Source organism: Megascapheus bottae, chromosome 22, assembly GCF_031878675.1.
Source record: "Megascapheus bottae isolate mThoBot1 chromosome 22, mThoBot2.hap1, whole genome shotgun sequence".
Lineage (NCBI taxonomy): Eukaryota > Metazoa > Chordata > Mammalia > Rodentia > Geomyidae > Megascapheus > Megascapheus bottae.
The window spans coordinates 13,764,791-13,786,432 of NC_143530.1; the positions used below are offsets into that span (position 1 = coordinate 13,764,791).

At 50.9% G+C, this 21,642-nt stretch overlaps 1 protein-coding gene across 1 annotated transcript in view; it reads left to right on the top strand.

Annotated features, from left to right (window-relative positions):
• Tnxb (tenascin XB) overlaps positions 1–21,642 on the top strand; it is a 68,817-nt gene that overhangs the window by 13,645 nt on the left and 33,530 nt on the right. The window contains exons 5-16 of the mRNA XM_090356054.1: positions 2,460–2,616; positions 2,795–3,058; positions 3,976–4,650; positions 5,758–6,126; positions 7,165–7,458; positions 9,773–10,063; positions 10,398–10,703; positions 11,838–12,194; positions 12,434–12,757; positions 13,435–13,752; positions 14,143–14,466; positions 19,573–19,875. Of these exons, the coding sequence (XP_090212180.1) occupies positions 2,460–2,616; positions 2,795–3,058; positions 3,976–4,650; positions 5,758–6,126; positions 7,165–7,458; positions 9,773–10,063; positions 10,398–10,703; positions 11,838–12,194; positions 12,434–12,757; positions 13,435–13,752; positions 14,143–14,466; positions 19,573–19,875 (3,982 nt within the window). The remainder of the gene's footprint in view (positions 1–2,459; positions 2,617–2,794; positions 3,059–3,975; positions 4,651–5,757; positions 6,127–7,164; positions 7,459–9,772; positions 10,064–10,397; positions 10,704–11,837; positions 12,195–12,433; positions 12,758–13,434; positions 13,753–14,142; positions 14,467–19,572; positions 19,876–21,642) is intronic.

Below are 21,642 nucleotides of genomic sequence, written 5' to 3' on the forward strand. Positions count from 1 at the left end.
TAAAGTATTTTTATGCCACTTTTTTTAGTGCTAGTCCTGAGGCTTGAACACTGTACCTAGGCACTCTCCCTTAATGTCTGTGCTCAAGGCTAGTGCTCTACCACTTGGGGACCCACAGCTCCATTTCTGTTTTTTTGGTAGTTAATTGGAAATAAGAATGTCACAGAACTTTCTGCCTGAACTAGGTTTGAACCTAAGTCCCCAGATCTCAGTCTCCTGAGTAGCTGGGATTATAGGTATGAGTCATGGACATGTGCCAAGTTTTATTTTTTGGGGGGGAGGGCATTTGTAATATCAGAAAAGTTTTTGTTTATGTCTAGTCTGAAAAGGAGGTAAGGATGAGGAAAACTCCTGGCAGCAGCCCAGGTAGAGTCTTCCCATAGGACCACAAGGTAGATAAAAAGAATAAAGTTAAAAACTTGCCAAGAACAATCAGTGAGGGAGCCTAGCTTTACCAAGGGGCAGAACTAGCTGCTAACTGCTAGAGAGCCTTCCTCTACCAACAAGATGATGCTACAAGATGTGAGTTAAGATGATAATGAGGCAAATGGATCTGAGAAAGACCCAAGAGATATCTAAAAGAGACAACTGGGATGAGTGTGCCTTGATGAAAGAACAGGGCATCATCAGAGAGCACTGAAAGTGTGTGTGTGTGTGTGTGTGTGTGTGTGTGTGTGTGTGTGTGTGTTGGGAGAATAAAAGGAAGAAGAGAGTGGTGGTGGGATTAACAAGCAGCAGCATTTGGGGAAGGAGAAGGACTTCCTAGGTCCTGAGTGAGGACCACTCTGAGGCTTCTTAGCTAGGTTCCTAACGCAGAGTTAAATAGGCGAGGGATAGGGTGCCATGCACACAGGAAAACTTTTCAACCAGAAAACACTGACATAGGTAAAATTCATCCTCAATCCAGAAATCTCAACGTGGCCTTCCCATCTGTTTTTCTACTTTGGTATTTACTACATTGCTTTCCCCACTGTTCTCTTGGTTTAGGAGAGTACCTTCTGAAGTTTCCAATCCTACTTGGCTGAATGGAGGTGTCCCCATCACGGCCAACATAGCTAAGCAGAACACAGCGTTCTTCGCGCTGTGCTAATGGGACAGCCCATGGAAATGTAGGGCTGTTTAAGTGCTCACAAATAACCACCCCTCCCACTTCCCCAGCAGCTGGCATTCTAAGAGACCCTCAGCCTGGGGTCCAGCAGATTGCCTGTGGGGCCACCATATATAATAATGCTCCATATATGTGCACATGTAAAGGAAGGCTGTTTTCTCTCATTTACTAGGCATAGAGATTGGGCGAGGTTCTACTTTTAGTTACTGGATTATGAGCTACCTGAGGACAGAGACTGTATCTTGTGTTTATCAAGCACAATGCCAGGTAAAAAATCAGCAATCAGGATCTCTGAGCTGGTAGGCCTTGACTTATGGGGTTTATGGAGTTTGCTTAAGAGACAAGAAAAGTGGAGCCAGGAGCATGGCCTACTGGTAGAGTGCTTGCCTAGCATGCATGAAGACCCAGGTTCAATTCCTCAGTACCACATACATAGAAAAAGCTGGTAGAGCTCTAGCCTTGAGAAAGTCCAAAGGCAGGGCTCAGGCCCTGAGTTCAAGCCCTAGGTCTGCCCCCCCCCAAAAGACACAAAAAGTGCTTAAAGGGAAATGATATGTAAATTGTAGAGTTGTGGGCAGGCTGGGCAGACATTGAAGAAAGGAAAGGAGGCTTATAAGGCCACTCTTGATCTACTTTATTTGTTCTAGAAGGAGCCATTAGTAGGCTTTCTCCTGTGGAGGTAGTTGGAGTCATTAGTGGAAAGCCAGAGGGAGAGGTGGAATTTTGGCAGATGGTGGGAGGAACTTATAAGAAGGAAACTGGTGTCACACTGCCTAAGCTTAATTCTCTGCTACATTCTTGGCATGGATGACTTTAGCAAGTTAGTTATCCATCTGAGTATCAGTTTCCTCATCTGTAAAACAAACTAGTAGAACCTATCTCATAGTGTTGTGAGAATTAAGTGAGTGAGATTCGTAAATTGCCTTCCTTCCTTCCCATGCCGCCCAGCTACCACCGATCTAAGTTCCACATAGTCTCATGTTGATACTGTTTGGAATTGTGAAAGAAGAGATACAGGAGATTGAGCTCCAGGGGCAAGGATTCTTTTCGGCCAGGATCCAGTGGCTCTCACCTGTAGTCCTAGTTATTCAGGAGACTGAGATCGGAGGATCATGGTCAAGCTAGCCTGAGAAGGAAAGTCTATGAGATTCTTATGTCTAATCAACCAGCAAAAAGCTGAAAGTGAAGCTGTGGCTCAGGTGGTAGAGTGCCAGCCTTGAGCCAAAAAGCTCAGGGATAGCACCCAGGCCCAGAGTTCAAGCACCAGCACCAGCCCAAACGAACAAAGAGAAATAAAAGAGAGAGATCTTGGATCCTGACAGCCCTTGATCTCCCTGGTACTCTCTCACAGACAGAGGGGGTGAGCCCCCCATTCACAGCACGAGTGCCCAGCTCTGCATCAGCCTATGACCAGAGAGGACTGGCCCCTGGTCAGGATTACCAGGTCACTGTTCGTGCCCTTCGAGGGACCAGCTGGGGGCCTCCTACTTCTAAGACCATCACCACCAGTGAGAGCTGGGACTGTGGGGGCTTGGCCTTGGGCGGAGACCTGGTTTTGATAGGGGCAGCTGGGAGTTCACTTAAAGAAGGCAAAAGGAAGAGCTTTCCTGGGGCTGGGCTCGTGGGAAAGCTGATGGTTCAAGAACCAGGTTCTCACCTGAGCCTTCCTCTCTCTCACCTGCCTAGTGATCGACGGACCCCAGGACCTCCGTGTGGTGGCTGTGACACCAACCACACTGGAGCTCAGCTGGCTGCGTCCCCAGGCTGAAGTGGACCGATTTGTGGTGTCTTATGTCAGTGCGGGCAACCAGAGGGTGCGGCTGGAAGTTCCCCCAGAGGCAGATGGGACACTGCTGACTGACCTGATGCCAGGCGTGGAATATGTGGTGACTGTCACCGCAGAGAGAGGCCGGGCAGTCAGCTACCCAGCCTCCGTCAGGGCCAACACAGGTATGACTATCCAAGGGTTAGGGAAGGGACCTGGTTTCCAAGGATTCCCAGGTCTGAGGTTTCCAGGCTCCTCTGAACCCGTCTGACAGGGTGTGACCAGCCCAAAGCGCCTGCTTGGGGCTCTAAGGAGACAGGAGCCTTCTGGCACTTGGAAGGCTGTAGGTTAGACTATGGAAGAAACTGTTCCAGGGTGGGAAACAGTAAATAAGGAGACAACTTTCTGATCCATGGGGTGAAAGGCAGTCTCCAGCCTAACTTAGGAACAGAACTTTGGAGGGTGGATGTGGTGAGGTCTGGAATTAGGTAGATGAATGATTGATGGATCTAACCTTCAGTTAATTTTAGGACTGTGGTTGCCAGGATTTGAGTCTCACAGCTGCTATTTTCTATTAACTCTCAATGTTTCTTAGCAGAGACCCGGATCTTTCTTTTCTGGTGACAGGGGATGCCCAAATCCTATTTCCTTGACTCCTCTTCTCTCCATCAGATACAGCCCCCCACCCCCTTGCTGGCTTCTCTTCTTCCTAGGATACCAACAGTGGGGGGGAGGGTTGGAAGAGAGGGCTCCACGATACTGACATGTGGCTCTGGTTCCTTTTCCAGATGGGGCTGGGGTACAGGGAGAGACCCCCCTCAACCCCAATCCTAGGGCTTGAGCTCAGGGCCTTGGCACTGCCCTTGGACACTTTTTGCTGAAGGCTAGCGCTCTGCCACTTGAGCCAAACCACCACCTCCTGCTTTTTCGGTGTCTGTGATACTGAGGAATCGAACCCAGAGCTCCCTGTATGCTAGGCGAGCACTCTACCACTAGGTTACCGCTCCTGGGGCGAAGGAAGGTGGGAGGCAGTGTGCAGGGCTTGGGGGGAGCTGCCACTGACCTGCTCTCCCCTCCCTCTTCTCACCCCTCCCCTTGGCAGCGCCTGGCCACTACAATTACCCGGAGGTGCGCCCCCTAGTCCAGCTCGGGCCCTGGCCCCCGCGGCCTTCTAAGCCTGTGGGGTACTTACTGGAGAGGGAGGAGGAGGAGCCGCGTCCCGGGTGGAGCCCGCCCATGTCCCCTCGACGGCCCTGGGGCAACCTGACCGCGGAGCTGGGCCGCTTCCGGGGCTCGGTGCAGGACCTGGAGAGCCACCTGCGGGCTGGCGGCTACCCGCTACGGGCCAACCAGACCTACGCGTCCGTGGCGCGCCACCTGCACGACTTCCTGCGCCGCCACCGCGCGGCCGCCCCCGCCGGCGCCCCGGCGCCCCGGCCCCGCCAGCCCCGCCCTGGCCCCGGCCCCACGGCGGGCACCCAGAAGCGGGACTCACCCGGCGCCCCGCCCCGCCATCCCAAGCCCGAGGTGCTGGGCAGCTCCGCCGACGGCGCGCTGCTCCTGTCCCTCGACGGGCTCCGCGGCCACTTCGAGCGCGTGGTGCTGCGCTGGTGGCCCCAGTCACCCGCCGAGGGCCCGGTGAGAGAGCTGGCTGTGCCGGGCACCGCGCGCACCGTCCGCCTTCCCGACCTCAGCCCTGGCACCACCTACCACGTGGAGGTCCACGGGGTGCGGGCGGGTCAGGCCTCCAAGTCCTACGCCTTCATCACCACCACAGGTAGAGTGGGCCGGGGCAGCAGGACCACCCACTCCTGCCCCAGATGGCTGCAGCCACGACTTCCTCTCCTGCTTCCCTGCTCAGCCTGCCACCCCTGCACCCCTCCACCTTTAGGCTCAGACACTGGATGATCCTTCCCCCACGACAAGCACAGTGTCCCCTGAAGCCACCCTCATCCTAGGGGCCTGTCATCTTCCTGTGAATACTCAGAAAACCTGGCCTGAGGTTCCCTGGGGTCTTCCTGGGTTATCCCCGGGTTCCCAGGCTCCTCCAGGCCATGATAGGGCCTTGGCTGGGCGGCCAGTGGAGCACTCTGAGTGGGTGGTGTTGAAACCATCCTGACTCACTGTGGTGAGGGTGGCTGAAAATGTGGCCTGTGGTTATTTACCACAAATTTGGTCTCGACCTTGAAGGGACACATCAAAAGTGCTTGGGCTGGCTTTAAAGCCCTTAGGCAACCTGGGGCTGTGGGGTGCAGGGGTGGGGGAGTTGTTAACGCACTGCTGCCTGAGCTGCTTTTTTTCCTCCCACCTGGCTCATTTCCCACTGGTCTCTCCCACAGGAACAGTGTCGGGGCCTGGGGAAGGGGTGCTCTGTGGCTGTGGAGTTGGGATGAACCTCCTCTTATTCCATAGGGCCCAGATGCTACCTGACCCGGATGTCCACCTGCCCATCCTCTCTTTCCTCTTTTATCCACCCACTCTCTTGTATACCTTTCCTCCTAACACACTGCCCACCGTCCCCTCTCTTCTAGGCTTCTCACTGCAGCACTAATGGAAGGCGAACCACCACCTAGTGGGAAGTTTCGGGTGGGGAGGGATGCTGAAATCTCAGGGGTCTGGAGATCATGGAAGCCTCCAGGAGGAGAAGGGTGCATGGTGTTATTTGCCTTGATTGCCTGTCCTGAGCAGAGGCCTGGCTGTCACTGAATTTAGTTGACAAGGGTTAGTCAGAGGAGCGGACAGACCTTTAGGAGGATGTAATTGAATCAAAAGAGCAAGAGAAGGGAGCAGAGGCTAGAGGTCAGACCTGGGGGGACTGGAGATTTCTTTTTGGCTCTCATACTCCGCTTTCCTGTTTTTCTTGCCCCATCCTACTCCTTCCCAGGATCCTCACCCTCCCTGGTGGGGGCCACAACGGATGAGCCTCCTCCCTCAGGCCCTTCCACAACGCAGGGGGCCGAGGCCCCGATTGTGTTGCAGAGCCTTCAGGAGCTGGGAGAGTTGAGGGTGCTAGGCAAAGATGAGACAGGGCAACTCCGTGTGGCCTGGACTGCCCAGCCCGACATCTTTGCCCACTTCCAACTGAAGCTGCAGGTGCCTGAGGGGCCAGGGGCACACGAAGAACTGCTACCAGGAGATGTCCGCCAGGCTTTGGTGCCCCCACCCCCTCCCGGAGTCCCTTACACGCTGTTACTTCATGGGATCCTCCCAGGGGGCAAGCCCTCTGTCCCAATCACCTACCAAGGCATCATGGGTACATCCCAGACTTAGACTAAGAATGTTCTGAGATTGGTGGGGGAAGGGCTGGGGCTCTCAGGACTTGGGAGGTGAGATGGAGTTTAAGGGATCTGTTAAGGACAGGGTGAATGGTAGGAAAAAAGGAGAGGGCAAGAGATTTGTGAGTTCAGAGGGAAGGCAAATGGAGTCTTAGAACAATGAGGATGGTGGGTAGTCAGGAGGAGGAAGGGATTCAAGGAGAGTAGCCATACGCCCTGGCCTTCCACCTCTGTTTTTTGTTGTTTTTTGTTTTTTATTTTTGCCTGTGTCTACTTCACTTCTGCTCTTCCCTGCCCCATAGGTCTCCTGAAGTGGGCTTGGGAAGGACTTTGGCTCTGAGAAGACTGACTCAGTCCCTCATGCCTCTCGCTGGGAGTCTAGCTCATGAGAGAGAGTAGCCTGTGATCCTGTCAGGCTCCTTCTGGTGGTGGCTGTGCCCCACTGCCATCAGTACTTCAGAGATGGACGACATATGCAGGACCAGTGGAAGGACAGGGGTGGGGTGCCTGGCTTGCACCTCCCTTGGTCCTGCGTAAGAGACAGTGTCTTGGGATCACCCTAATTCTAGGATAAGCCCACTGCCAAAAAAGGGTGGAAAAGGGAAGAAGAGCCCAGGTACCTAGAGGAGTCTAAAGACTGCTCTGAAGCTACAGTGAGAAGACTAGAAACTCTCAGGCAGTGTCATGGGGAACCTGAAACTCTCCCTGAAGTCCTGCTGTGGGCTGGGATGCAGCTCAATGGCAAAGCTCTTGCCTAGCAAGTATAGCATCCTGGGTTCAATTCCCAGTACCAAAAACGAAAAGAGAAAAAAAAAAGTCCTCATTTGTAGAGGAACTAAGACTTGAGGAAATAGAGTCTAAAAGGAGAATGCTCCCTTGCAGGAGGGCTGTCACAGAGGGCTGATGGGCAGGGATCTGGAGGTGTTCAGAATGGAGTCAGGAAGAAGAGAGGGGCAGGAGGTGGACAAGGAAGTAGTTGAGCCCACCATGCTTTTACCCATCTCCCCAAATCTCAGACAGAGCTGAGGAGAAGCCTAGGAAGTCCCCGGACCTACCTCGCCTGGGTGAGCTGACAGTGTCGGACATGACCGCTGACTCCCTGCGCCTGCACTGGACGGTCCCCGAGGGGGAATTCGACTCCTTTCTGATCCAGTACAAAGATTCGCATGGACCCCAGGTGATACCTGTGGAGGGTCCCCAGCGCTCAGCCCCCATCACACCCCTGGAACCAGGCCGCAAGTACAAGTTTGTCCTATATGGGCTCGTCGGCAAGAAGAGGCATGGCCCCTTGGTGACTGAAGCCAAGATCTGTGAGTGAGAGCTGGTGCTTCCTTTAGTCTGGCCATTTGGGGTCCAGGAGGCTGCAGGCTGTGGTACTGTGCTGTTGTGAAGGGAAAGCAATGTGGAACAAGCAGAGGGTGAGGAGGGAGGTGTAGACAGAAGGGGGTGCTCTTGGGAGAAGTTTCCACTGTTCCTCCTAGCTGAAGCTCAAGGGTGTATGGGGAAACTAAAGGATTATGGGTTTTTTGGGGGGTGAGTCTGTTGGACTAAGGGGTTGGGTCTCATTTGAAAGCCTTCAGGAGCCTGAAGCTTATAAGGAGAGTGACATGATTAGATTTGGGTTTTTTTTGCCAGTCCTAGGGACTGAACTCAGGAACTGAGCACTGTCCATGGGCTTTGCTCAGAGCCAGTGTTCTACCACTTGAGCCACAGCACCACTTCCGCTTTTCTATGTATGTGGTACTAAGGAATCAAACCCAGGTCTTCGTGCATGCTAGGCAAGCACTCTAACCATCAGGCAAAACCCTGGCCCCTACGGATTAGATATTTAACACTGGCAAGGCGTCATGGTAGTATGGCTGGGGTGGTGACCAGGCAGATGGATATGGGGTAAAGGAGAATGAGGAGACCAGGTATCCCTGATTCCTCAGTTAGTCCTGAGCCAGAGGCAGGAGCAGTAGCAGAGAACAGAGGTGCAGTGTGAAACACTTGGATAAGACAATCTGAGCACGTATTGAGTCAGATGAGTTTAAGATGCTCGAAGGGAGTAAGATTACACCCAATATTTGCAGTAGCCCTGCAAAGCATGCCAGTTTCATGAGGAAACTAGAGGTGAGGAGAGGGAGGAGTTGCCCATTAGAGGTGGTAGAAGCCAAGCACTGACTCACACCTGTAAACCTAGCTATGTGGGAGGCAGAGGTGGGAGCAGTGCTGTCCAAGGCCAGCCCAGTATAGTGTGTATATGTGTGTGTGTGTGTGTGTGTGTGTGTGTGTGTGTGTCTGTCTGTCTTTTGTCTGTCCGTGTCTCTCTGTGTGTAGTCTATGAAGTCCACAAGACTCTCAATCAATAAGAACTCGGCATGGTGGTATGTGTCTGTTGTCCCATGGGAAGCATAAATAAGAGGATTGTTGTCCAGACTGGCCCAGGAAAAAAGCTTAAAATAAAAGCCCAAAGAGCTGGAGATGTGGCTCAAGTGATAGAGTGCCTGCCAAGGAACCACAAAACCCTGAGTTCAAACTCTAATACTACCAAAAGGAAAGAAAAATAAGTGTGTGGGGTGGTCTCAGTGCTACCTTAGTGAGTGTGGAATGCAGAGAAAAAAAATCTGAGGAGGGCATGAAGGTTATCAGGACCAGTGGCCAGCATGGGTGTGGGCAGGAGAAGAGACAAAGCCTTAGATGTCTTGGGAGAGCCAACAGGAGTAGAAGAGGAAGGAGCACACAGGGTAGCCTGAGGTGACTCTCCAGTAGGGGAGCACCCAGAAGGCTGGTGTCTTTTGGATGCCAAAGAGGAGGACACAGCTGGGCATGTCAGAGTCTGGCCAGCAAAGGACCACAGGACTTAGCAATGGCCAAGTCACATTATGGAATATGGGCTGGGCACAGAAAACAGGGAGAGGAGGTAAAGGGAGATGTGCATAGAATGTGAATGGTGCTGGGGACAGGAAGATGGCCAGAGGAGGGATGGACGCAGGAGGGAGCAGCGGGAGTGTGTCCTGAGGAGGAGGGCCTGGAGCACGGGTAGGAGAACCTCCTACATGATCTGAGGACTCTTGGACTCTTGGAAGTGAGCATTGGAAGGAGTGGAGGTTGCTCCAAGGGAAGTTCCCTGACTTGGGGGGCGGAATGTGGAAAGGCTTGGCTGGGCTCCCTGCTTTCTGAGCCCCCTCCTCCTTGGTTGTGGATAGAATAATTCCACATACAGTGCTTCTGTGCCATCTAGAAGGCACTCCTTTTTATAGGAGGGCCAAGCTCCTGGGCTGAGCTTGTGTTCAGTCATTCTGTTCCCTCCTCAGTCATGGCAGCCTGTGTCACTTCATACAGCATCCCTTTGGGAGAGGGGTTACTCCTTTTCCTGTGACCCCCCCCTCTTTTTTTTGTGGGTCATGGGGCTTAACTCAGCCTGGGCATTGTCTCTGAGCTCTTCAGCTCAAGGCTACCAGCCTACTCTTGAGCCAAACCCCATTTCCCGTTTTCTAGAGGTTAATTGGAGATAAGAGTCCCAGGTCCTTCTGTGCCCAGGCTGGCTTTGAACCTTGATTCCCATATCTTAGCCTCCTAAGTAGCTAGGATACAGGCCACCATGCTCGGCTTATGACCTCCCTTCTTTCCACTTCTTCATAGTGCCTCAGAGTGAGCCCAGCCCAGGAATCCCACCCCGCCTGGGAAATCTGTGGGTGACAGATCCCACTCCAGACTCTCTTCGCCTCTCCTGGACTGTCCCCGAAGGCCAGTTCGACTCCTTCCTGGTGCAGTATAGAGAGAAGGATGGACGGCCCCAGGTGATGCCTGTGGAAGGGCCTGAGCGCTCAATTGTTGTCTCTCCCCTGGATCCTGACCACAAGTACAGATTCACCCTGTTTGGGATTGCCAACAAGAAACGCTATGGCCCTCTCACGGCCGATGGCACTACTGGTGAGTAGCTGCCATCTAAGCCCCCACGTCACCCCCTCCCCACCCTATATACTCCTGCTCTCTGCCAGGAAGTAGTGGGGCCTCCCAGCAAGATGGCTGATCCATGCTGGCCCTGCTCCCAGGCTGAGGGGCAGCCAGTCTTTCCCCTCTTTCATCCCACTCAGCCATTCTCTAAGGGTCCACATGGGATGGCACGCTCTGCTTGTGCTAGACTTCCCAGGAGTTCAGGGCTTGTATTAACAGAGGAGTGGATGCCCCTTTCCCACCTGGGTCCTAATCTTAAACCTCATCCAGGCTGCTAGTTCAGTACATGGCTGAACCTTCTTGTTTTCAGCCCCAGAGATGATCAAGAAGCCCTCTAGCTCTGAGACCCCTGAGCAGCCCCTCCTGGGAGAACTGATGGTGACTGATGTGACCCCTGACTCCCTGCACCTGTCCTGGACTGTGGCCCGGGGCCCCTTTGACTCATTCACTGTCCAGTACAAGGATGCACAGGGGCAGCCCCAGGCAGTGCCTGTCAGAGGGGATGAGAATGAAGTCACCATTCCTGGCCTGGAACCCAACCGGAAGTATAAGATGAATCTCTACGGGCTTCGTGGCAGGCAGCGTGTGGGGCCTGTCTTTGTGGTGGCCAAGACGGGTGAGTCAGAGCCCACAGGCTTCCTCCCCTGCTGGCCCCAATCCTCTGTGCAAGACCTGGGCTGGGCTCCATCTTTTCTTTCTCAGCTCCACTTCTGCCAAAGCCTCTGCCTTCTTTCTCCGTCACTGCTCTCCTGTGCTCTACATCTCAGCCTCCAGCTCTTAATATTCTTGGTCCTACCTCTCCGTTTCCAAGAACAGGTTCCATTTTCTCCCATCCCAAGCACCCAGGCTCATCCTTCAGCCCCAGCTGTCCTCCCTTCCAACCACTGAGTCCTCACTCACAGTTCATACTGGCTTTCTTCCTAGCCTGGCACTCCTGGGCGTCTGGCACCAGCTCTCCACTCCCTCAGAATGTTGCTGTCCTCTATGCTAGCTCTCCAACTCTTCCAGGTCTCAGTGATCTCTTCTTGCTCCTCACCTCCCTGTCTTCCCATCCTTGTCTGAGTTGTCGTTATTGTATACTTCTGTCCCCAACATAGATCCCAGGCCAGGAGGGGAATCACACAAGGGCTGGCTTTCTTTGTGTCAGTCTCCCCACTCTATGGAGTTCTGCAGAGACCTAACTTCAGGAGACAGGGGAGCCAGGGAGGTGTGAATCCAGAGGCAGCCTCAGAGTGGGCCCTCCCCAGTCCCCATTCATCTGAACCTTACTCCACTTTTGGCTGGAGACTTGCCTTCTCAAGCCTTCCTTTAAGGGTCCCAGGGGAGGAAGGACAGGCTGACCTAAGAGGCCTCCACAGGAGTGCATGCCATGATTTTCTCCTTGGGAAAGGGTGAGGCCACCAGAGCCCCCTAGAAAGAGCTTAAGGTAAGAAGAGGCCTCTTCACTTCTGGCTTTGCTGAGTTAAGTGCTGTCAGAGTCATGGTGTGGAAGAATTCTCAAAGATGTTTTATTTTTCCATCTCACTTTCTACATCAGCCACGAGGCAAGATCTCAGAGCACAACATGTACCCCATCCCCAGCAGATAGGTCAGGTAGGCCCTCTTCTTTCACTAGTGACTCCATGACCAATCAGAGGTCATGTGAACCCCAGAGCCTTCCAGTTCAGTTTATCTGGGATATTGTACCCACAGGCAACACTGGAAAAACAAACCACTCTTAATATCTGTGTGACCCATTCTCTTCTCTCAGCCCCAACAGATGTAGATGAGATCTCCAGTTCTACAGAAGTAGACGAGACTCCTAGCCCTACACAACCCAGCACAGAGGCCCCTGAGCCTCCCCTCAAGCCACGCCTGGGGGAGCTGACAGTGACAGATGCCACCCCCGACTCCTTGAGCCTGTCTTGGACGGTCCCTGAGGGACAGTTGGACCACTTCCTGGTCCAGTATAGGAACGGGAACGGGCAGCCCAAGGTGGTGAGGGTGCCAGGACATGAGGACCAGATCACCATCACAGGCCTGGAGCCAGACCACAAGTACAAGATGAACCTGTATGGCTTCCACAGTGGCCAGCGCGTAGGCCCCGTGTCTGCCATTGGGGTGACAGGTAAGTATACAGTGGGAGTCATAGGGTGGGTCTTCTTGTGATGAGAAATCTCTTGTTCTTTGGCAACCACTGACCAGGCAATGGTGGCCAGGGACCCAGTACCCACAAGCATGTGGCTGGGTTTAGGGAGCAAGACCACTAATTCCTGAGGGTTTCTCAGAATGGACCTCAGCACCCTCATGCAATGACTTCCCATCTACTGGAACTCCTGCCTCCCTCTCTCTATCCCCCTCTCTCAGCTACAGAGGAAGAGAGCCCCAGCCCCACAGAACCCAGCACAGAGGCACCAGAGCCCCCCAAGGAGCCACTCCTGGGGGAGCTGACAGTGACAGGATCCTCTCCAGACTCCCTGAGCCTCTCCTGGACAGTCCCCCAGGGCCACTTTGACTCCTTCACTGTCCAGTACAAGGACAGTGATGGGCGGCCCCAGGTGGTGCGTGTTGGAGGCCAGGAGAGGGAGGCCACCGTGGAGAACCTGGAGCCTGGGCGCAAGTACAAGATGCACCTGTACGGAATCCACCAGGGGCAGCGCGTGGGCCCCGTGTCCACCATCGGAACAACTGGTGAGTGAATGCCAGCTCTGGTCAGGCAGGAAGAAGTTGTTCCCTTCCTAGCTGCTTCAGGGAAACAGTGGTGGTGTCAGCAGTACCGCCTGTGCACTTCCACATGCCTGAGGGGGGTGCTGACAAGGGGGTTCAGACCCAGCGGTATTGGCTGGAGCCTGGAACTCTCCATTCCTGACAAGGTCCTGGGATCCAGTGCTGCTGCCATGTGGGTGAGCCCTGTGTAGCAAAGCTCCCACCACAGAGCCATGGGATTCTGTCTTGGAATCTGTGGCCCAGTGTTTTGCTGGCCTCCCTGACTCCTTCCAGAGGCTGAGTGTGTGTGGAATTCTGGGCCCATGAGGGAAGAGGGAAGGTGCTGGATGGGCAGTATTTGGGGAACAGCTTTTTGGGGTTGATTTGTTCATTTCACAAATACCCCCTTGTCCACATGTGGTCACTGTGAGGTAGACTGGCCATTGTCTCAGCCTGTAGTAAGCAGCTGAATTTATGTAGAGAAGGAAGATAGAGGCCCAAAAAGGTGCCAGGAAGGTGACAAGGAAGTAGCTGGAGGGAAGTGTGACAGCCCAGTGGCCAGCATCCTCCTTCTCTTCAGGGTTGTCTTTTTGTAAAGACATCCTGTATGTGCAGAACTGAGACTCCCCCGTCCCTGTGTTTATGTGTTTGTCCATCTCCAGAGGACCAAGCTGTGACCACCCAAGCAGTGCCCACCACAACCCCTGAGCCTCTCCTCAAGCCACGCCTGGGGGAGCTGACAGTGACAGATGCCACCCTGGACTCCCTGAGTCTGTCCTGGACGGTCCCTGAGGGACAGTTTGACCACTTCCTGGTCCAGTACAGGAATGGGGACGGGCAGCCCAAGGTGGTGAGGGTGCCAGGACATGAGAACCAGATCACCATCTCAGGCCTGGAGCCAGATCACAAGTACAAGATGAACCTGTATGGCTTCCACAGTGGCCAGCGCATGGGCCCCGTGTCTGCCATTGGGGTGACTGGTGAGTGGATGATAGTGCTGGGACATGACGAGTAAGAGGGAAACCTTATTACTTGATGACAAAAGCTGAACAGGTGATGGTGACTGGGAACTGATAACCTCCACAGCTTGCTTGATGGTGGGGCTGTGGCATGCGTATGACTACTCTTGGGCTGGACAGGGAGAGTCTATGGGGGACTTTTCTGTGCTGGTGGTTGGGTGGGTTCCTCAGAGCTGACCTGGAAGTTGGGTGTCTGTCAGATGTCCACTGAACAGGAACACCCATTCCTCAGGGAGGCTTCTTCCTCATGTGGCTCTTAGCACAAGTGTGGCCATGGCTTCTCTGTCTTTCCCCCAAGAGGAAGAATGTCACTGGAGCTCCTGCCTCCCTCTTTCTGTCTCTCCTTCTCAGCTACAGAGGAGGAGAGCCCCAGCCCCACAGAACCCAGCACAGAGGCACCAGAGCCCCCCAAGGAACCACTCCTGGGGGAGCTGACAGTGACAGGATCCTCTCCAGACTCCCTGAGCCTCTCCTGGACAGTCCCCCAGGGCCACTTTGACTCCTTCACTGTCCAGTACAAGGACAGTGATGGGCGGCCCCAGGTGGTGCGTGTTGGAGGCCAGGAGAGGGAGGCCACCGTGGAGAACCTGGAGCCTGGGCGCAAGTACAAGATGCACCTGTACGGAATCCACCAGGGGCAGCGCGTGGGCCCTGTGTCCACCATCGGAACAACTGGTGAGCATGGTCTGGATCTCACTGCCAGGTCATACCTTCCCTATCACCATGATTCACGCCTTGTCTGTGCAGCCATGATTTCTTAATGGCTACCAAAGACCTAGAAAGAGGAGATCACTGGGGACTGGGGACTGCACCCAACCTTCTTGCCACTGTGTCTGTTTTAAGTAACTGTTGTACAGCACTACTGTGAGAATGAAATAAGTTAACTGGTATAGAAAGGATTAGGAGTGAGCCTGGCACTAAGTAAGTGTGCCGTCCAAGGCTGGCTGCTGTGATTGCTGTAATTATCCTTACTCTACTGTCTGCTTTGTCCAGTTTTGTTGGTTCAGCTGCTTAGTTGGCCAGAACGTTCATCAGACATTGGCCTATTTATCAGTGCAGCTCAAAGCTTTCTTTGATGCTCATCCATAGTGACTTTTCAACAAAGAACAACCTTTCACCCCCTCCCTCAGGCCGGTTATGGGGACATCTCTGCCACTAAGTCGTCCCAGCCTAGTCATCTCTCTGGATCCCCCACAGGAGAAGTTGAGTGGGAGGCAGTGCCTCTGGAGGAGTCCTTCCTGTTGACCTGCCCAGCTTGGTCACCATGAGGGAATGTTTCTTTTTTTCTGATCACTGAAACAAAGGCAATGTGTGTGTGTGTGTGTGTGTGTGTGTGTGTGTGTGTGTGTGTGTGTGTGTACCAGTACACAGACTTGAGCTCAAAGCTCTGCACTCTTGCTTGGCTTTCTTGTTTATGGTTGCTGTTCTGTCACTTGTGCCATGTCTCTGGTTCAGAATTTTGCTAGTTAATTGGAGATGGAATCTCACCGACATGTCTCCCTTGGGCTGGCTTCAAACATCAGTCCTCAGATCTCAGCTTTCTGGGTTTCCAGGATTACAGAAGTGTGCTACTGGTGCCCAACAAAAGCAACTTTTACTAAAGGGAGAAGGTGAAAAACTTAAGAGGGCCAAAAGTATGGCCTAGTGGTAGAGTGCTTGCCTAGCATGCATGAAACTCTGGGTTCAATTCCTCCATAGCACATATATAGAAAAAGCCAAAAGTGGTTCTGTAGCTCAAGTGGTAGAGTATTACCTTTGAAAAATCTCAAGGACAGTGCCCAGGCCACTCAGCCAATAACTGGAGATGGTGGGGAGAGAGGGAGGAGAGAGGAGAGAGAGGAGAGAAGAAAGAGAGAAACACTTAAAGTGGAAAAAGAGCTCCAAAACATTGGTTTCTGTATAGTTCACAAAGCTAATTTTATAGTGATTTGGTTGGCTTAGATTCTAGAACCTTCTATTCCTGATTTATTTTCTTTGCTTCAGTTAGTACTAAGAAGAGGGTGAAGAGAAAGCTATCCTTAAAGACTTCCCCGCAGAGCCAGAGGCTCACACCAGATCTGGAGTTAACACTCTTCTTCCATTCCAGGCAGAAAGACAATTAGGCTCTGTGACTCCTGGGTAAGGATGGGCTCTGGTCAGGTATTTACTAAAGTGCCACAATGCAGAGAAGTTGAGTATTAAGAGTCTAACAAACTGAATTCCATTCTCAGCTCTTCTATTTCTTAGCTGTGATCTTGAAGAACTTAAACTCTACTCCTGGAACCTCAGCTTCTCATCTTTAAGATGGAGCTAACACCACCCACCTCATGTCATAGAGTGCAAGGTGATGATGAACGTGCTTAGTAGATTTTCAGCTCATTCAACTTTCATGCAGTCTCGTGTGTGGCAAGATCACTGTCTCTCTGTCTGATGCTAGGTATCATGCTGCCTGTACTGTACATGCTATGAGTAAAATGGACCTGGCCTTTTAAGAAAGGAATGAGCCTTGATGTTCCTTATCAGGGCAGTGAGGTGTGGGAGCCAACTGAGTGGGAGAGGGCTGTGCCTGCTGTTCTTGCTGTTGCATTGCCAGGAGGAATGTGCAGTCAGTTAGCAACATAGAAGGGACGGTTCCAAATGCAGCATGAGGACTGTCATCGTCATCAACGGAGTCTCAGCTTTGCTAGTTAAGCCAAATCACCAGCAATCAATCGGACTTGGTAGTGAGGCAATTTCTCTCCTTCTTAGAAAAACACAGAGAGAGGCCTAAAACAAGCAGAAAGTAGAGTACAGGAGCTAATAAGGCTAGAAGAAAAATGAAAAAGAAAATGCCAAGCCTGATGACCACAGAGTAGATGTGCAGCACAGGTGATCATTCTGCCCCTGCCCCTCCCACTTAGATTCATTTTGGTCTTTCTAAAGCCTAGTCTAGCTCATTTTAAGCAGACTTTTCCTGTGCAATCTAGTCTTCCCCTCCTGTGGAAGTCAAAGAAACAAGATTTTAGGAGCATCTCACTCACCTAGCCTTTCGGTGTTGGGGCTACTTTCCAGTTTGGAGAGGTGCCTCCTTCCCAGACTCAGCTTTTTCAGGGGAGTAGGTACCAGAAAACCCTTGCTAAGCCTTCCCAGACCATACCCGCAGAGGACTCATATTGTTTAGTTTTGGTTTTCTGAGACAAGGTCTCATTTTATAGTGCAAGCTGGCCTTAAAGCTGAGAGCCTCCTACTTCAGCTTCTCAAATGCTGTATTATAGGCACATTCCACCATACCTGGCTTCTACTTGTATAGTTAACAAGCATTTGCTGAAAATCCACTGTGTATTAGATGCAAAGTTCCTGTCTGTGGAGTTTATACTCTAGCAGGGAGGGCAGACAATGCATTGCTTAAATGTTAGTCATATTATATGTGACAGGGTCAAGGGTTACAGAGAAAAGCATAGTAGGTGATAAGGTAAAGGCCTAGAACTCAGTGTTTGAGGTAAAGCTTGAAGGAGATGAAATGTCAGGTCTTTTGTTTTTCTTTTTTTTCTGGCAGTTGTGGGACTTGAACTCTGGACCTGGGCGTTATCCCTAAGCTCTTCAGCTCAAGGCTACCGCCCTACCCCTTGAGACACAGCACCACTTTCAGTTTTCTGGTAGTTGATAGGAGATAAGAGTCTCACAGACTTTAGTGCCTGGGCTGGCTTTGAACCACAGTCCTCAGATCCCAGCCTCCTGAGTAGCTAGGATAACAGCTAGGATTCCAGGCCTGAGCCACCACACCCAGCAGCCATATAGGTCTTTTGGGAGGAAAGCTTCCCAGGCAGAAGGCTGCAGCAGGAAGGGGCCCCAAATGGGCCAGAAGGAATGTGGCATGATTGGGAGTAGAGTGCCAGGAAGACAGGGCGTAGGGCACTCATGAGGGATTCATGTGCGGAACTTCTGAGCCATTATAAGAACTTGACTTTTGTTCTGTCTGAGAAGAGAGGCACTTGGAGGACAAGCTATGAGTAATATGGTAATGGGGCCCCTTTGGCTGCACACCCAACACACCAAAATTGGTGAAGGAAGAAAGTGGCAGGGAGCCTGAGCACATAGTTCATGAAATGAACTTGGAAATGGCAGTGGTAGATGATGATTAGGGTCTAGATTCCAAGGAAGTGACAGCAAGACTGTCCCACAGGGCCATGTAACATGTGAGAAAGAACACAGGGGTGACTCCAAGGATGTGTGTGTGTGTGTGTGTGCACGTGCACGTGTGTGTGTGCACGTGCACATGTTAGTGTGCACGTTGGTTCTGGGGCCTGAACTCTGGGTGTGGGAGCTGTCACTGAACCTGAACTTTTTTGCTCAGTGACAAAAAAGACTGGTATTCTACCATTTGAGCCACAGCTCCATTTATGGCTTTTTTATTTTTTGGTGCCAGACCTGGGGCTTGAACTCAAGGCCTGGGCACTGTCCTTGAGGTTTTTCAAGGCTACCACTCTACCAGTTGAGCCACAGCACCACTTGCGGCTTTTTCTGTGTATGTGGTACCAGGGAATTGAAGCCAGGGCTTTGTGCATGCTAGGCAAGTGCTCTACCACTAGGCCATGCTCCCAGCCCCCCTTTAAAAAAATTTAGACTTGGGGCCGAGAGTTTGGCCTAGCGGTAGAGTGCTTGCCTCGCATGCACAAAGACCCAGATTCGCTTCCTCGGTACCACATACACAGAAAAAGCCAGAAGTGGTGCGGTGGCTCAAGGTAGAACACTATCCTTGAGGAAAGTCCAAGGACAGTGCTCAGACCCTAAGCTCAAGCCCAGGACTGGCAAAAAAAAATCTGGACTTATTTAAGATATAAATCAGGAATCCAAGGAGAATGTTGAGTAAGCCTGAGTTATGAGTGTCTTAGAGAGGTCTCATGGGTATAAATCACTGACATGCAGGCCATTCCAGCCACTTTTCTAAATCCTGTGAAGACTGACTACTCCTCTCCCATAAGCATAGCCTAACACCTGGCAGACAATTGGTGAAAGATTATTGGCCAGATAGATATTGATTAATGCAGATGCACATGAAAACCATCCCGAGGGTAAATCTTCAATATACAAATATTCTGTGGTTCAGTTAGTCTACTTTTAGGTATTTATCCAAGAGAAATGAGATCATATGCTCTCACAAAAAATTGCCTATGAATATTTGTAACAGATTTTTTTTGCATTAAACACTGGAAACAACTCAACTGTCCATCTATAGACTAATGGCTAAATAAATTATTTGTAGCCATACAATGGAATATTCCCTATCAATAAAAAGGATTGAATTGCTGATACATCCTTTTAAGAAAAACCTAGGAAGGGTGAACAAATGCAGTCATTGTATTCGACATACACTATGTTAAAAATGAACTATGCAACGTTTGTGCAAGGACAAGAGGGGGAAATTGGGGGAAAACAAAGGAAAGGTGACATTGTCCAAAAAGAATTGTAGTCAGTACCTGACTTATGAAATGGTAACTCCTAAGTATACCTTAGTAATAACAGTAAGATTATATTTTAAAAATCTCACCAAGTGGCCAGGAGTTTGGCCTGGTAGTAGAGTGCTTGCCTAGCATGCAAGAAGACCCAGGTTCGATTCCTGGGTACCACATACATAGAAAAAGCCAGAAGTGATGTTGAGGTTCAAGTGGTAGAGCTCTAGCCTTGAAAAAGCCCAAGCCCAGAACTGGCAAAAAAAAAAATCCCACCAAAACACCTGTGGGTACACAAGTCCACAGACATAATTATCACCATGATAAAAGGGGATTCCTTTTCTAATAGTCTCTCCTACTATCTCTGTTCTAGACCAGCAACCAGAAGTAACCCCACCAGCCACTGAGCCCCCACTGGAGCCACACCTGGGAGAACTGACAGTAACAGATGTGACCCCTAACTCTGTAAGCCTTTCATGGACAGTCCCTGAGGGCCAGTTTGACTCCTTCATGGTCCAGTACAAGGACAAAGATGGACAGTCCCACGAGGTACCTGTGGCTGCAGACCAGCTTGAAGTCACTGTCCCCAATCTGGAGCCCACAAGAAAATATAAGATGAATGTCTACGGACTCCATGGCAGGCAGCGCGTGGGCCCCCTTTCAGTGGTGGCTGTGACTGGTAAGACTGGCAAGGCACTTACCACTTGTACTTACCCAAATCTTCTCCCCAAACCCCTCCTCCTAGTCCTGTGTGGGTGCTGCCATCCCTCCCTGAGAAGGTCCTGTCAGTGACCCCATAGGTCCCTTCCCAGGCTCACAGTCACTTGATTCCATTCCCTAAGCCCTGGGGTTGGAACCTCCTCACCTCCCAGTGATTTTCCCATCTCCACAGTTCACCCAGCTGGAAAGTCATCTTTCCATTTGGCCTAAATTCAGTCTTTCCCCTTCAATACTCTGACTACACAGCCATTTCCTTCCCCTCTCTTTCCAATCCTTCTGTGACCTAACACAGCTGCCATCTCCCCTTTGTGTCAATACACATCCGGGAATCTCTTCTCAGTGGTTCCCACTGCCTGGCCTGAGGCTCACTCCCTTCTGGCTGATTCACATCAAATCCCTCCAGAAGGCCGCCTTCTCCTTTGGTTCCTGGCTCCCTCCAAGCGCTCATGGTTTCCTGGACATAGGTTCACTGTGATTTCTCTGTGCCAAAGCATCTGGTGAAATCCCTATTCCCTCTCGCAGCAATATCTTAAAATCTAGAAAATGAAATATGTAAGAATGCCAGACACCAATTGTGTTGCTCTACACCCAACCCTCCATATCTTCAAGTTCCACAACCAACTGTAGATAGTTTTTTAATGTAAATATTTTTAATTTTTTTTACTATTTTTATTGTAATTAATAGAGGGGTTACAGTTATATTTGCCACATAGACGGTGCATTACTTCACACACATTGATGCCCCTTCTCATGTTTTTGTCCCCATTTCCCTCTAGATAGAAAATTTTTTTAAAAAAATTGGGTCTATTTCAAATATGTATAAACATATTGTTGCAAACAATATAGTTATCAAATATTACATAGGCTTTTCATGGTATTATTATAAGTGATCTAGAGATGATATGAATTTGATTTACATGTAAATGTTAATACTATGCCATTTTATATGGAACTTGAACATCCTAGGATTTTCAGTGTTTATGGAGATTTCTGGCACTAACCCTACTGTGGATACCAAGAGATGAAGGTGCCATTATAAAACATTTCTTAAATATTCAAATTTATAATTTGATAATACCTGGACTTATTTTCTCTCTTTCTCTCCTTCCTTCCTTCCTTCCTTCCTTCCTTGTTTCTTTCCTGTGTCAGTACTAGGGCTTGAACTCAGGGTCTTACATTATTTCTTCTTGTGTTGTTGTTGTTGTTGGTGGTGGTGGTGGTATGGGGCTTGAAGTAAGGGCCTGGGAACTGTCTCTGAGATTTTTCCCTCAAGGGTACTTTATCACTTTGAGCTACAGCACCACTTCTAGTTTTCTGGTGGTTAATCTTACAGACTTTCCTGCCTGGACAGACTTTGAACCATGATCCTTAGATCTCAGCCTTCTGAACAGTTAGGATTTACAGGCATGAGCTGCTAGCACCCAGCTCTGTCCCTTAGCTTTTCTACTCAAGGCTGGTTCTCTCTACCAAAGCTACCTTTCTGGATTTTTGTTAGCTAATGTGAGGGAAGAGTCTTTCCAGTTTGTCTGCCCAGGATGGCTGCCCAGGATGGCTGCCTCAGATCTCAGTTCCTGAATAGTTAAGGTTATAGGTGTGAACCACTGGCTCCCAGCTCTGGATTTCTGTATTAGCTCATGTAAACAACATTTTGAAGTTTATGAAATAACTGTAAAATGATATGAAAAGATATTTGCTTTCTATTGGTGACAGTCACAGTGCTTCT